This window comes from Mytilus galloprovincialis, chromosome 3, assembly GCF_965363235.1.
Source record: "Mytilus galloprovincialis chromosome 3, xbMytGall1.hap1.1, whole genome shotgun sequence".
Taxonomy (NCBI): domain Eukaryota; kingdom Metazoa; phylum Mollusca; class Bivalvia; order Mytilida; family Mytilidae; genus Mytilus; species Mytilus galloprovincialis.
In genome coordinates, this window is record NC_134840.1 from 7,384,391 (window position 1) to 7,399,013 (window position 14,623).

Consider the following 14,623-nt stretch of genomic DNA (forward strand, 5'->3'; position numbering starts at 1 on the left):
CATACAGTAAGTTATATAAGGTTCTGGACGAATAAAATGGAAAGCTCCTACCATACACATACAGTTAGTTATAAAAGGTTCTGGATGAATAAAATGGAAAGCTCCTGCCATACACATACAGTAAGTTATATAAGGTTCTGGACGAATAAAATGGAAAGCTCCTACCATACACATACAGTTAGTTATAAAAGGTTCTGGATGAATAAAATGGAAAGCTCCTGCCATACACATACAGTAAGTTATATAAGGTTCTGGACGAATAAAATGGAAAGCTCCTGCCATACACATACAGTAAGTTATATAAGGTTCTGGACGAATAAAATGGAAAGCTCCTGCCATACACATACAGTAAGTTATATAAGGTTCTAGACAAATAAAATGGAAAGCTCCTACCATATACATACAGTAAGTTATATAAGGTTCTAGACAAATAAAATAGAAAGCTCCTACCATACACACACAGTAAGTCATAAGAGGTTCTGGACGAATAAAATGGAAAGCTTCTACCATACACATACAGTAAGTTATATAAGGTTCTAGACAAATAAAATGGAAAGCTCCTGCCATACACATGGAGTAAGTTATATAAGGTTCTGGACGAATAAAATGGAAAGCTTCTACCATATACATACAGTAAGTTATATAAGGTTCTAGACAAATAAAATGGAAAGCTCCTACCTGTACCGTACACATGGAGTAAGCTGTAAAAGTTTCTACATTGTAGATTATCACAAATGAAATAATTCAAAAGAGTCTTTTAACAAAATCATGAGGTTTGGGACATTGAATTACTACTAGTTTATTGTTTTGATTGTTTCATAATATCAAAAGTTTGAACACGGAAGGAAAGAAAATAACAAAGTCAAATAAGATAAATATCTAAATAACAGAGTGTACATTTCTGTTTCCAGCTCTTGATGGATATAGCTAAACATAAGAACAGTCAAGCTTTGCCTTTAATTAAACCTTACAGTGGACTGAGGCTTCCACCAGATAGATACTGTTTATCTGCACCCAACTACAAGATGGCCAGTCATAAAATGGTCAAAAAGGTAGGTTAACAGAACAACAACCAAACATTCTTGTGAAAAAATCAATAAATGAACAAACAAAAAAATTATAAAAGAAAAAGAAGATGTGAACTATGACATCCTTCTAAAAATGAAATATCAAAAGAATTTGTATCAATATTGCAAAATTCTCCATATTTAGGAAATAGAATATAATTTTATAGTAAGATTATGGAAATGAAAATAACCAAAATATTAAAAAAAACATGTCTTGACAAGCTACAAAATTGGCTGTTATAAAAAAGGAATTAATGTGGTATGATTACCAATGAGACCACTCTCCACAAGAGACCAAATTGCACACAAATTAACAAGTATAGGTCACCGTAGGGCCTTCAACAATGAGCAAACTCCATACCGCATAAAAGAAAAAGAAGATGTGAACTATGACATCCTTCTAAAAATGAAATATCAAAAGAATTTGTATCAATATTGCAAAATTCTCCATATTTAGGAAATAGAATATAATTTTATAGTAAGATTATGGAAATGAAATAACCAAAATATTAAAAAAAACATGTCTTGACAAGCTACAAAATTGGCTGTTATAAAAAAGGAATTAATGTGGTATGATTACCAATGAGACAACTCTCCACAAGAGACCAAATTGCACACAAATTAACAAGTATAGGTCACCGTAGGGCCTTCAACAATGAGCAAACTCCATACCGCATAGTAGGCTATAAAAGGCCTTGAAATGACAAATGAAAAACAAGTCAAGCGAGAAAACTATAGGTCTAATTTATGTACAAAAAATGATGGGAAAAAAAATATATAACACATTTACAAAAGACAACCACTGAATTACCAGGGGTGTGGAAATATTTGTTGTGAGCACTTGTCCCTGGGCAAGTAAAACTGTAAATTTTACTTGTCCGGAAAAAAAGCTACTTGCCCTGATGGTCCCAATAAATATTGTAGTATTTTATTGTTAGCTAATATTTGATTCTTAGCACTGTTTTGCATCCCAAACAAATCAGTGAAATCAATAGACAACTTTCGAGTTCGATGCATTTCCGTCAAAAACTCTGGTTTTAGTGAACGTCATTTGTGCGCTTAGGGGCGTCGTCACTTCCATTCCAATGTTGAGCGAGTGGTTGGAAAACTATAATTCTATATTGTACGAATTATTCGGCAAATTGAATTCTCAAAATTGACAATCAGCATTGCTGTCATTAGGGAATTGTCATTAAGTACCTACAGAAGATCCATTATTTCTAGTTTATCCTGCACAATGACGATCACTAAGACACTTGATGAACGTAAATAGTGCAGGGATACAGGCGACCCCTCTATCTGGTAAATGACGTCATAAAGGCGCATATAATTGACGAGTTTTTTCCGGTGACGGATGAACTCGAAAGTGGTCTATTGGTTTATATATAGGTGTAAAAATTTAGGAATGTTGGAAATGGGTTTACAACATCAATGGGACAGAAACTCAAAAGCAAACCAACTAAATAAAATGACATGTAAAGTTTTCAGCATTGTTTTTTAATAAAAACTGTAGCCAGTAGGTACACTACATAATATACTAAATTTAGAGGACAGTGAGTCAAGAAATGGAAACTAAATAATAGAATTTAACTAATTATTTTTATCAACTGACACACTTGGTTTTTTCTTGGTAGTTAAACACTTCTATTTACCACTTAGACAACACATAAGGTTGCCTTTGATCTATAAATAAGACAAAAACAAAACTTATTATCTGAATTTCTTTCCAAGGCATAATCTGATATTCACGATGTCTGATATTCTCGCTTCCGTATTATTTTTTTTTACACCTTGACCATCTCCGTTTGCGTTTTATGCTTTCAACTTGATTCGTCATTCTTTTTGTCTTGCTTGCCCGATGTTTTATTTTAAAAGTAGGCAATCTGAATCTCGATTCAAAATCTTAAGAATTGACACATCCGGTGAATAGTGGATAAAACACAATCGACGATCCCGGGTCAAGGACAAAGCCAATGCAATATTACGCGACTTGGGTTTGCATACTTATTTTTACTCATTTTGGTAATCGATCTATTTCCGGAGTTGTGTAATATTTATTGTCATGAACATTGATGTTTTTACTCGCTGATTATTGGTTTCTTTTATATAAATTAAACTTCTTTATACGTTTTGAAATTAATCCTATATTTTTGCTGAATTTGAAGTTTGTCATGTATATTATTTTACTTGTCCACTGGCAACCAAAACAAAAATAATTACTTGTCCGGGTGTTAAAATGTACGAGTCGGGCGAGTCGGGCATAGCATTTCCACACCCCTGATTACAGGCTCCTGACTTGGGACAGGTACATACATGTATACAGAATGTGGTGGGGTTAAACAGTCATGTTGGCGGGATCCCAACCCTCCCCCTAACCTGGGACAGTGGTGTAACAGAACAAACTATAAAAATCAGTTGAAAATGAAAACTCATCAGATGGATACAGATAAAAGTACATCTAACAAAAACACAGAGAGGACATGGCCTGGTTCAACATGTTCAAGTCTTTTCAAATGTTTTTTTTCTGTTCTACCAGCCATAATGTAAGGCTTGTACAACCTTAAACTTTTTTATGAAGAAATTATCAAGTTGATATTTAAGTGTTTAAAAACAACATTTTATTTAAAGGTTATATTAAATTTATTAGATTTAGTAAAAAATATATGAAAGTTCATGGTTGTAATAGATATGCTTAAACTTATAAACTGTTTTATTATTTTGTACTTTTTACTTAACAAATAAACTGTTGCTAATAAATTCCTCTGTATCAAACTTTGAATTTTTGGTACAGTGAAACCTATGTAAGTTAGACCTTTAATGAATAATATCATCTTAGACTGGATCCTATGTATTTGGAATTCCTATTTTATTATGAAGCACCAATACATTTAATTGCACATGGAGGAAATAAAGATTCATTTATTAAAGATTCATTCATCAAAAAAAAGTTTAAATTGAATTTAGAAAGTTCAATAAAGTACTTTTAAAAATTCTGTGGCTAAGGAGCTCGGTCGATACTGACTAAAATTCTGTGGCTAAGGAGCTCGGTCGACACTGACTAACATTCTGTGGATAAGGAGCTCTGTCGACACTGACTAAAATTCTGTGGCTAAGGAGCTCGGTTGACACTGACTAAAATTCTGTGGCAGGAGCTTGGTCGACACTGACTAACATTCTGTGGCTAAGGAGCTCGGTCAACACTGACTAAAATTCTGTGGCTAAGGACCTTGGTCGACACTGACTAAAATTCTGTGGCTAAGGAGTGTCAACACTGACTAAAATTCTGTGGCTAAGGAGCTCAGTCAACACTGACTAAAATTCTGTGGCTATGGAGTGTCAACACTGACTAAAATTCTGTGGCTAAGGAGCTCAGTCAACACTGACTAAAATTCTGGGGCTAAGGAGTGTCAACACTGACTAAAATTCTGTGGCTAAGGAGCTTAGTCAACACTGACTAAAATTCTGTGGCTAAGGAGTGTCAACACTGATTAAAATTCTGTGGCTAAGGAGCTTGGTCAACACTGACTAAAATTCTGTGGCTAAGGACCTCGGTTGACACTGACTAAAATTCTGTGGCTAAGGAGTGTCAACACTGACTAAAATTCTGTGACTAAGGAGCTCAGTCAACACTGACTAAAATTCTGTGGCTAAGGAGCTCAGTCGACACTGACTAAAATTCTGTGGCTAAGGAGCTCAGTCGACACTGACTAAAATTCTGTGGCTAAGGAGCTCGGTCATCACTGACTAAAATTCTGTGGCTTAGGAGCTCAGTCAACACTGACTAAAATTCTGTGGCTAAGGAGCTCGGTCGACACTGACTAAAATTCTGTGGCTAAGGAGCTCGGTCGACACTGACTAACATTCTGTGGCTAAGGAGCTCGGTCAACACTGACTAAAATTCTGTGGCTAAGGACCTTGGTCGACACTGACTAAAATTCTGTGGCAAAGGAGTGTCAACACTGACTAAAATTCTGTGGCTAAGGAGCTCAGTCAACACTGACTAAAATTCTGTGGCTAAGGAGCTCGGTCAACACTGACTAAAATTCTGTGGCTAAGGTGCTCAATCAACACTGACTAAAATTCTGTGGCTAAGGAGCTCAGTCGACACTGACTAAAATTCTGTGGCTAAGGAGCTGGGTAATCACTGACTAAAATTCTGTGGCTAAGGAGTGTCAACACTGACTTATAGACTATTTGACTTTAGAAAGGAAAAGTTACACAAAGGATCCTTTAGAGCCAAAAAAAGAGAAAAAAAAATTGGGATAACTATCTAAATAGAAAATGATAGTGCGAGTGGCGCATCCATGTACTAAGGAGTAAGTAAGGACATACTCTTCTTATCCTTAAGTCTGCAAAATTATTACAGTGGACCAAAACATCATCAAAGATAAAAGGTTATGTACACAGGAAACCAGTTCATTCAGAATTTGGTTTAACCAGGTTTAACTGTACCACAAATTTAAATTGAATACATGTGAACTTCATCAATTTGTGAAAAAGGAAAAAAAAATCAAAATAATAATATCAGTATATAAGTTTTAACATATTTTTTATACACCCCTGACCTTTTCAAAAATGTTCACTAAATCTAATAAACCTCATAAAAAAAGGTTGGTTAACACTTAAATGTCAATCAGATATTTTTTTCCAAAAAAATATGAAGGTTGTACAAGCCTAGTCTTATAAGAAATGTTCTTCTTAACTTTATAATTATTCTGTAACGTTACTCGAATTCTTTTTCAACAAGACATCAGGTTTTAAGGTTCCTAAGGTAGGTTTTTTTTACTGCAAAAACATTACAGGGGACCACAACATCTTCAAAGATAAAAAGGTTATGAACTTTCTTAAAAAAGGACCAAAATATCATCCTTATCGAAAATAAATTTCCTATTGTAAAAATTGATATAAATGGGAGAAATTATTTGATTCTTGTTTAAAAAACAACTTCTAGTACTTCCTTGGTATTTTATGGTCACACTGGGGAACACAGCTGCCAGCAATGTTGTAATGTATGACGTAAATGCTACATTAAACTTCTAGAGAATAAGGTGATTCAAGGCTAAGTGCTTCAAATAGTACACAACTCTATCATTACCACATCTCAACTAAAGGTCGCCTCTGAACATGTAAAGGTCTTATGTAAATATACAGTTGAAAGTCCACCATATTTTATATGTAAATAAAGCCCTGTAAAATATAAATGTACTTATAAGTTACAGATAGATAAATCTGTTTACTAAGTAATAATAATTAAAACTAATGTTCGTAATTCATTATCATGCAAACTTATTTAGCTGCATACATATGTATCTGATCACAAAAATATATAATGTGGATACCATAGCAATTACTTGTCTCAATTACAATTCGACTTTAAGTTATTATAGTACATGTTCTCATATGCTGTCTCATACCAAAGTCTATTGAACAATACTTGTGTTGATAATATAAACTACACAAAACGTAAGCTTCATGCTTGTTATATCAAAAAGCAACTAATCACAAAAAGTACAATAAAAGTAAAGCAAATATTTAAAACTAAAGCTAAGCAAAACAAGAATACAAATATACTTAGCTTACCTCACATATCGTGCAAGTGGCACATTTCCATATAACCATTATATAGCACACACTCGCAATCATTCAATTTATATGTAAAGTTTATCCTCAAATCATTATACCAGATTTAATAGCTTATTGAAATATTATTTTATATGATCGTAAAATTCAACTCTTCTTATGTTTTAATATACATTTACGATCTCCTTTGTTACGAAATTTAACTCGCGTTCTCGACATTCAACCTAAACATGCATACGTGTAAAATATGAACTATTGGACAACTATTGCAAAATTAATAAAGAAAGATATAGGACTGACCTTATATAAGAAACTCCAATCACAGAATTGTTATTGCATATATTAATTTCTAAAGTTGTTAATTTACAGACAGGTAAATATATGTGTTGACTACAAGATGTCTTCCCATAAGATATAGAACAAAAGAATTTAACCGCTAAAAGTACTGACCAATAGTAGAAATGTCCGAAAGCGCTCAAATCAACCGTGAAAATAAAGTAATAACTACAGTGAAATCAGGCTTAGCCAAAGCATGAGAATAAAATTCGTCCGTCAATAGTCCATATCAATAAGTTAAAATAGAATAACACAAAATACTAATCCTTAATTACAGAATGTAATTAATAAGCTAACAATATATCTTTATTCAAATATGTACTAATATCAATTACTAAGAATATAACAATATACAAAATACATAAAATAACAGGCTATCACACATATATATAGAGTTGTCTCATTGGCACTCATTTCACATCTGTTGGTTATCTAAACTGATCAAAACCTGTCAAATATCTTTAAATATTCTTCAAATAAGTTCTATTTCTCTACAACTAGTCTGTCTGTTCTTAACCTAGTTTCATAGCTTAGATAAAAGAACTTATCAGAAAAATTCAGGATATAGTTATATTTATTCAAGGGAAAGGATTTGAAATGAATCTGATATCGTTTATCTTTTTGAACGTTTGTCCGTCTGTCTCTCTTCAGCTTAAAGATTTTGTTTAAAGTTTATGGTCAAGGTAGTTTTTGATGAAGTTAAGTCCAATCAGTTTGAAACTTAGTACAAATGTTCCATATGATATGATCTTTCTATTTTTAATGCCAAATTGAGTTTTTAACCCAATTTTACGGTTCACTGAACTTAGAAAATGATAGTGCCAGTTGGGCGTCCTTACTCCATGTACTATGTACACATTCTTGTTTATGAATTAGAACATAACTGAATATGAATTGCTTCACTTTTGTGAACACTTATGGTACTTAATCCTGTAGATACTAATATTCTAGCATTGCACAATGTCATGCTTTTGTCATTGTAAACTTTCTATTTCTGTTCCACTTGTTATTACCACCATCATGTTTTCCAGGATTTCAACATATGGGAATGTAACTAATCACCTTATTTTTACTTGAAATGAATAAGAAGATGTGTGTTTTTATTATGCCCCATTTAAGGGCATTATGTTTTGGTCTGTGCCTACGTCCTTCTGTTTGTTAGTTCGTCTGTCTGTCCCACTTCAGGTTAAACTTTTGGTTAAAGTTTTTTTTTGTCGGGGTAGTTTTTGATGAAGTTTCAGTCCGATCAACTTGAAACTTAATAAACATTTTCCCTATGATATGATCTTTCTAATTTGAATGCCAAATAACGGATTTTATCCCATTTTTAAGGTCTACTGAACATAGAAAATGATAGTGTGGATGTGTCATCCGTGTACTCTGGACACATTCATGTTACAGTTTATGTTGCTCATTCTTTTATTTTGTGTATTGTCACTAGTGTTTTGTTATTGTTATTGTTTGGTCAATGTTTGTTTAATTCTTTTATTTTGTGTATTGTCACTAGTGTTTTGTTGTTGTAATCGTTTCATCAATGTTTGTTTTATTCCTTTATTTTGTGTATTGTCACTAGTGTTTTGTTGTTGTTATTTTGTGTGTTGTCACTAGTGTTTTGTTGTTGTTATCATTTCATCAATGTTTGTTTTATTCCTTTATTTTGTGTATTGTCACTAGTGTTTTGTTGTTGTTATCGTTTGGTCAATGTTTGTTTAATTCTTTTATTTTGTGTATTGTCACTAGTGTTTTGTTGTTGTTATCGTTTGGTCAATGTTTGTTTTATTCCTTTATTTTGTGTATTGTCACTAGTGTTTTGTTGTTGTTATTTTGTGTGTTGTCACTAGTGTTTTGTTGTTGTTATCATTTCATCAATGTTTGTTTTATTCCTTTATTTTGTGTATTGTCACTAGTGTTTTGTTGTTGTTATCGTTTGGTCAATGTTTGTTTAATTCTTTTATTTTGTGTATTGTCACTAGTGTTTTGTTGTTGTTATCGTTTGGTCAATGTTTGTTTTATTCCTTTATTTTGTGTATTGTCACTAGTGTTTTGTTGTTGTTATTTTGTGTGTTGTCACTAGTGTTTTGTTGTTGTTATCATTTCATCAATGTTTGTTTTATTCCTTTATTTTGTGTATTGTCACTAGTGTTTTGTTGTTGTTATCGTTTGGTCAATGTTTGTTTAATTCTTTTATTTTGTGTATTGTCACTAGTGTTTTGTTGTTGTTATCGTTTGGTCAATGTTTGTTTTATTCCTTTATTTTGTGTATTGTCACTAGTGTTTTGTTGTTGTTATTTTGTGTGTTGTCACTAGTGTTTTGTTGTTGTTATCATTTCATCAATGTTTGTTTTATTCCTTTATTTTGTGTATTGTCACTAGTGTTTTGTTGTTGTTATCGTTTGGTCAATGTTTGTTTAATTCTTTTATTTTGTGTATTGTCACTAGTGTTTTGTTGTTGTTATCGTTTGGTCAATGTTTGTTTTATTCCTTTATTTTGTGTATTGTCACTAGTGTTTTGTTGTTGTTATCGTTTGGTCAATGTTTGTTTTATTCCTTTATTTTGTGTATTGTCACTAGTGTTTTGTTGTTGTTATCGTTTGGTCAATGTTTGTTTTATTCCTTTATTTTGTGTATTGTCACTAGTGTTTTGTTGTTGTTATCGTTTGGTCAATGTTTGTTTTATTCCTTTATTTTGTGTATTGTCACTAGTGTTTTGTTGTTGTTATCGTTTGGTCAATGTTTGTTTAATTCTTTTATTTTGTGTATTGTCACTAGTGTTTTGTTGTTGTTATCGTTTGGTCAATGTTTGTTTTACAGTGGTGTTGTCTGTTATAACACTTTATGATTTTGTTTGACGACTTGTCATCTTGTCTCCATTTTAGCTTTAATCTGTTAACATGGTGTACATGCTCTTATGAACTTGTGAGCCCAGCCTTAACAATTTGTCTTATTAATTATCAAATTGATATTTAACTGTTCAACAGCTTTCTCATTTATGTAAATATTTTATTGGGAAAAAAATTACGAAAAGGTGAGGATTGTGTTGTATACGAGAAAGGTGTTAAACAGTTATTTCTTCATACATCAAATACTAGCCTGTTTTCAATTTATATCTTCAATGATTCTCACAATGAACTATTTAGAATGAAACAAATATGTCCATTTTATTCAACACTTCTGTACATTTCAATTAACATGATAAAACTTATATGAAACTACATTTCTCTTACGTAAATATGATAAAAAATGGGTCAGATATCAAAATGGCTGAGAATAAACTCATCATAGATACCAGGATTGAAATTTTATATGTATGCCTGACGCGTGTTATATCTACAAAAGACTCATCAGTGACGCTCGAATCAAAAAGTGTTTAAAAGGCCAAATAAAATACAAAGTTGAAGAGCATTGAGGACCAAAAGTTCCTAAAAGTTTTGCCAAATACAGCTAAGGTAATCTATTCCTGACAATGATCATTCAAATTAATTCCACTTTTACATGAAAAACATGAAGAAAAAGCCCTGATAAATCTTGATAATGGAAGTTGAATTTACTTTTTGCTAATAAAATGATACATTTATTATTATTCAGAGTTATATATTCATGATCTAACGAATCACTCTCAAGCATGTCTGCACACAGAAGCCATTGTATTATAATAAAAAGAACAATAGGCAGCTGTCTTTTATTCTACATGACAAACCCAGCTCAGTTTCTTCAGACAACAAATTCATGTTTACCCAATACTTACATATTATATAAACACATACAGGCCGTTTATGAAGTTTTGTCACATTTTTTTACAGAACTACTAATAAGACCTCCTGAAATTTGTTGAGTTTTCATGTGAATATTCTTTACTTTCAAGGTTACGTGTTGAAGACCCTACTTTGACCTATAAAGATTCGCTTTTTGCTTGTTGTAACTTGGATAGAGAGTTTTCTCATTGTCACTCATACCACATCTTCTACTATTTAATAGCTCACAGTTCTACTGGTTAAGAACAGTAATTTACCTTATTTCTTTTAATAGCAACAAGCAAGGATACAGTTTGGTCTTCCTATGGGCCAACAGTTTCCAGGTTCACAGAGAATAAGCATTACACCACATGGAATTGGTAAGGTTTTATTGGTAATGGTCACACTTTGTCCCCATTTTTTAATATTTTTGTTTGAAATAACCTTTAAAACAATAATAGATAATAAATTAAACAACAAAACTGATCAGGTAGATAAGGCCTTGCGGTCATAAAACTTTCGAGCACGAGTTTTGTACTCAGACTCAAGAAACAACCAATCAAAATGCTGGATTTCATGTTTCGAGCATGATTTTTGTGCTCCAAGCACTGAGCAAAGTTTTATGACTTCAACCCCAAATGTGTCACATGGCCAGTAATGTCAGTCAACTGGGAGAAATGGCATTTAATAAATATGTTTTACCAACTCTGACTCAAGATATTTCTATAATCTTGAAAACAGATATGGAGTTGTTTAACAACAAAGTGTTCTGTATACATGTATATCAACATACTTTCAAGATAAAAAAATTTAGTCAGTTGTTATGCAAGCTGTGTATTTCTGAATGCTCCCTCTTATTGATTTAATCATTAAAAAGATGTTTTCTTTCAGGCAAATCAAGTGGTAATCCAAACCTAAGTGTTGTTACCAAAAACATGTCAGTTCCTACTGTTACCATAGTAACTAAACCACAAGCATCAACAGTGGTACAAAGACCAGCATTCAGAATATCAGCAGGTATATTAAATTTTTGTATTTATAAGCAAATGCCATAAAATATGAGCAGGCGTCAGATAGAAATCGACCTTATGCAAATGATTATCAATACAAGTGCTTATTTTGGGTTGAAAAAAATCTGACATGAATCATCAATACCTTGACCTCATTTTCATGGTATATTTTCAACGTACGTTTAGTCTTAACTGCAAGTATGAGTTCAAATTGGTGTAACGAAAGTCTTCCAGATTAAAATTTAATCACAACCAGTAAAGCAGGCAAGCTGTTTCAGTTTTGTACTCATATTAACATGAGTAACACATTCAAGTCATAACATTTAAACGTGATATTTTGAACCTAGCGCATGGTAGATGGTTCTATTCCATTCTTTATTGACTATAAATCTGAGTTTTCCTGCCAAGGGTTGTGGTTCCCTCAGGGCACTCAGTCTCTCTCCACTCATAAAAACTGACCATCTCAATATAGCTTATTGTGTTGGAAGTGGTCAATCATAAACTGACCATCTCAATATAGCTTATTGTGTTGAAAGTGGTCAATCATAAACTGACCATCTCAATATAGCTTATTGTGTTGAAAGTGGTCAATCATAAAACTGTTTAATAAAATGAAGAATATAGAAGAACAAAGATAAAACTGAAAAAACAATTTCAATATTATGATTACATCCTTTTTTCACTCCTATTGCAACAGTTTAACAGTATTGTAAACAAAACATTGTAAGGATCCTTATTTACAGAAGTATTTTTCTGTGGATATGGATACCAACTTATTATTTTCCTTTTCTTGTTCTTGTCTTATTAGTCCCAACCAACCACTGGGCATTCAAAAACAGTACAAAAAATAATGTATTAATTAATGCTGCAAATACATAAATGATTGTTTTATTTGGCACTTATTATTTTATATTTTCTAGGTACAAATTTACAACCCATTCATGCCAGTCAGCCAATGTCATCTGCACTACATCCTTCAGCTTTATTATCTAAGACATTACAGATCTCCCAGTCTACAGCCTCACTCATATCTAACAATACTCTTAAGAGGAAGCATGATGATGATGATTATGATACATAACATACAACATATTGTGATACATAACATCTTGCATATTGTGTTACAGAACTTGATACATATTTTGATACATAACATCACAGACATTTCCATACATAACATGACAATTATTTAAAGTTTTAATATAAAGTGTAATAGACTAGATGTGTACTGCATTCATTTTGATTATAATGTAAACTTGCTAAATATTTCAAAGTTTCTCTATAAAAGATTGATTTTCATTTGGTAGTCAGCCAAAGCTTTTTTCTCCAAGAAATGGTTTGTGCTATATTTAAAGAAACAAATGAGTCTTCAATGAATGTGATGTTAAGGAATAAAACATTTGTACATATTTTATTATCTTAAGCACCTGAGATCACCCCCAGTTTTTGGTGGGTTTGGTGTTGCTTAGTCTTTAGGTTTCTATGTTGTGTCTTGTGTACTTTTATTTGTCTGTTTGTCTGCTCCTTTTTTAGCCATGGCATTGTCAGTTTATTTTTTATCAGGGAGTTTTGCCCCTCATTTTGTTTCAAGTCTATCTGTTGTTCAGATATATACTACAAGGATAATTTATAAACTTTATTAGGTGAATCTTTATTTAGAATTCATCTGTTTCTAAAAGTAAAACGTATAAGGTGAAACATATGCATGTAACAGAGAACATTATTTGGTTAAGATATGAAATATTCCTTTAAATGAAATACGTATGCAAATTAAGAGACCCACTATCATTGTTTTTCATTCTTCTGAAATAGTCCAATCCCTCTAAAGATCTGCAGTAAATGTAATTGTCTGCAGTGGTGCTATATTAATGGGTTTTTTTTTGTCAAGACAATACCTTATTAAGTATGATTTGTAATTATTCTGACTCACTTGCAATCTTTCCATGAGTGATTTCCATCACTTTTAATGGATTTTGCTACTGACTGGTTCTGTTCAAGGTTTGTCTACAATCAAATTAAAAAGTTAGTACACATGTTTATTATTTACAAATAATTTGTATTTGTGTTATTAAATGATAAAATTGAATTTATGTCGAGGAAGGTTAGAATTTTGGTTTTAGTAAGAATACATTGAGGATGGGATCACATGAACTTGAAACTTGTTCTTGTTTCTATGAATTATGGTTTTCTAGATGGACCATTCTTGTTTTTATGCATGGGGAAAACGTACATTATGGTTGTAAAGAAGAACATTCGGTCTTGTGTTTATTGAATATGCTCTTTATCTTTGTACTATATTTATTTTTTTTTTTTTTTTTATTTTTTTTATCTTTATTATGATCACACTTCATATATACATATCACAGTTTGAAAATACACATATAAATGAAAACATTCATATAACTTATTGTCCTGTCTCTGAAATGATAACATTCGACATTTTATATAACAATATTGCGTGAAATATTTTCCACTAACTTCGAATTCACTGTCAGATTATAAAACTTTTTCTTTATTTTTTCCTTTTTTTCTTTTTATATAAAACAATAAAAAAAAACAACATTTGAAACAATTCAAGAAAAAAAAAACATTAAATGTTTACATACGCAAAAGTTCTATTTTAATTTTATTTTCCATGTGATACATAAAAAACCGGTTGGTTTCCAGACCAGAATATTGATTCACCGGCACAAAAATTATTTAATAAAATTTCCGTGTATAAACATATATTGTTTTCCATCTTAACTGTTTATTAATCGAAACATCATGAACACAGTCTATATTTCTCCGCGTATCTTTCCATCCTTGGAATGTCACGTACGTAACAGTCAATGTCACAAGTGTCCCATTTTCTTACGTCGTTAAATCTATTAACGCAATACATTGCGTTTTCAAAGTC

General features: G+C 31.8%; 1 protein-coding gene across 2 annotated transcripts in view; it reads left to right on the forward strand.

The window, feature by feature from the left end:
- LOC143067079 (transcription initiation factor TFIID subunit 9B-like) overlaps positions 1-13,134 on the forward strand; it is a 29,102-nt gene extending 15,968 nt beyond the window's left edge. For both annotated transcript variants that reach the window (XM_076240104.1, XM_076240105.1), the window contains exons 3-6: positions 912-1,052; positions 11,010-11,094; positions 11,606-11,731; positions 12,645-13,134. In XM_076240104.1, the coding sequence (XP_076096219.1) occupies positions 912-1,052; positions 11,010-11,094; positions 11,606-11,731; positions 12,645-12,805 (513 nt within the window). In that variant the 3' untranslated portion in view covers positions 12,806-13,134. The remainder of the gene's footprint in view (positions 1-911; positions 1,053-11,009; positions 11,095-11,605; positions 11,732-12,644) is intronic.
- Positions 13,135-14,623: the final 1,489 nt, after the last annotated feature.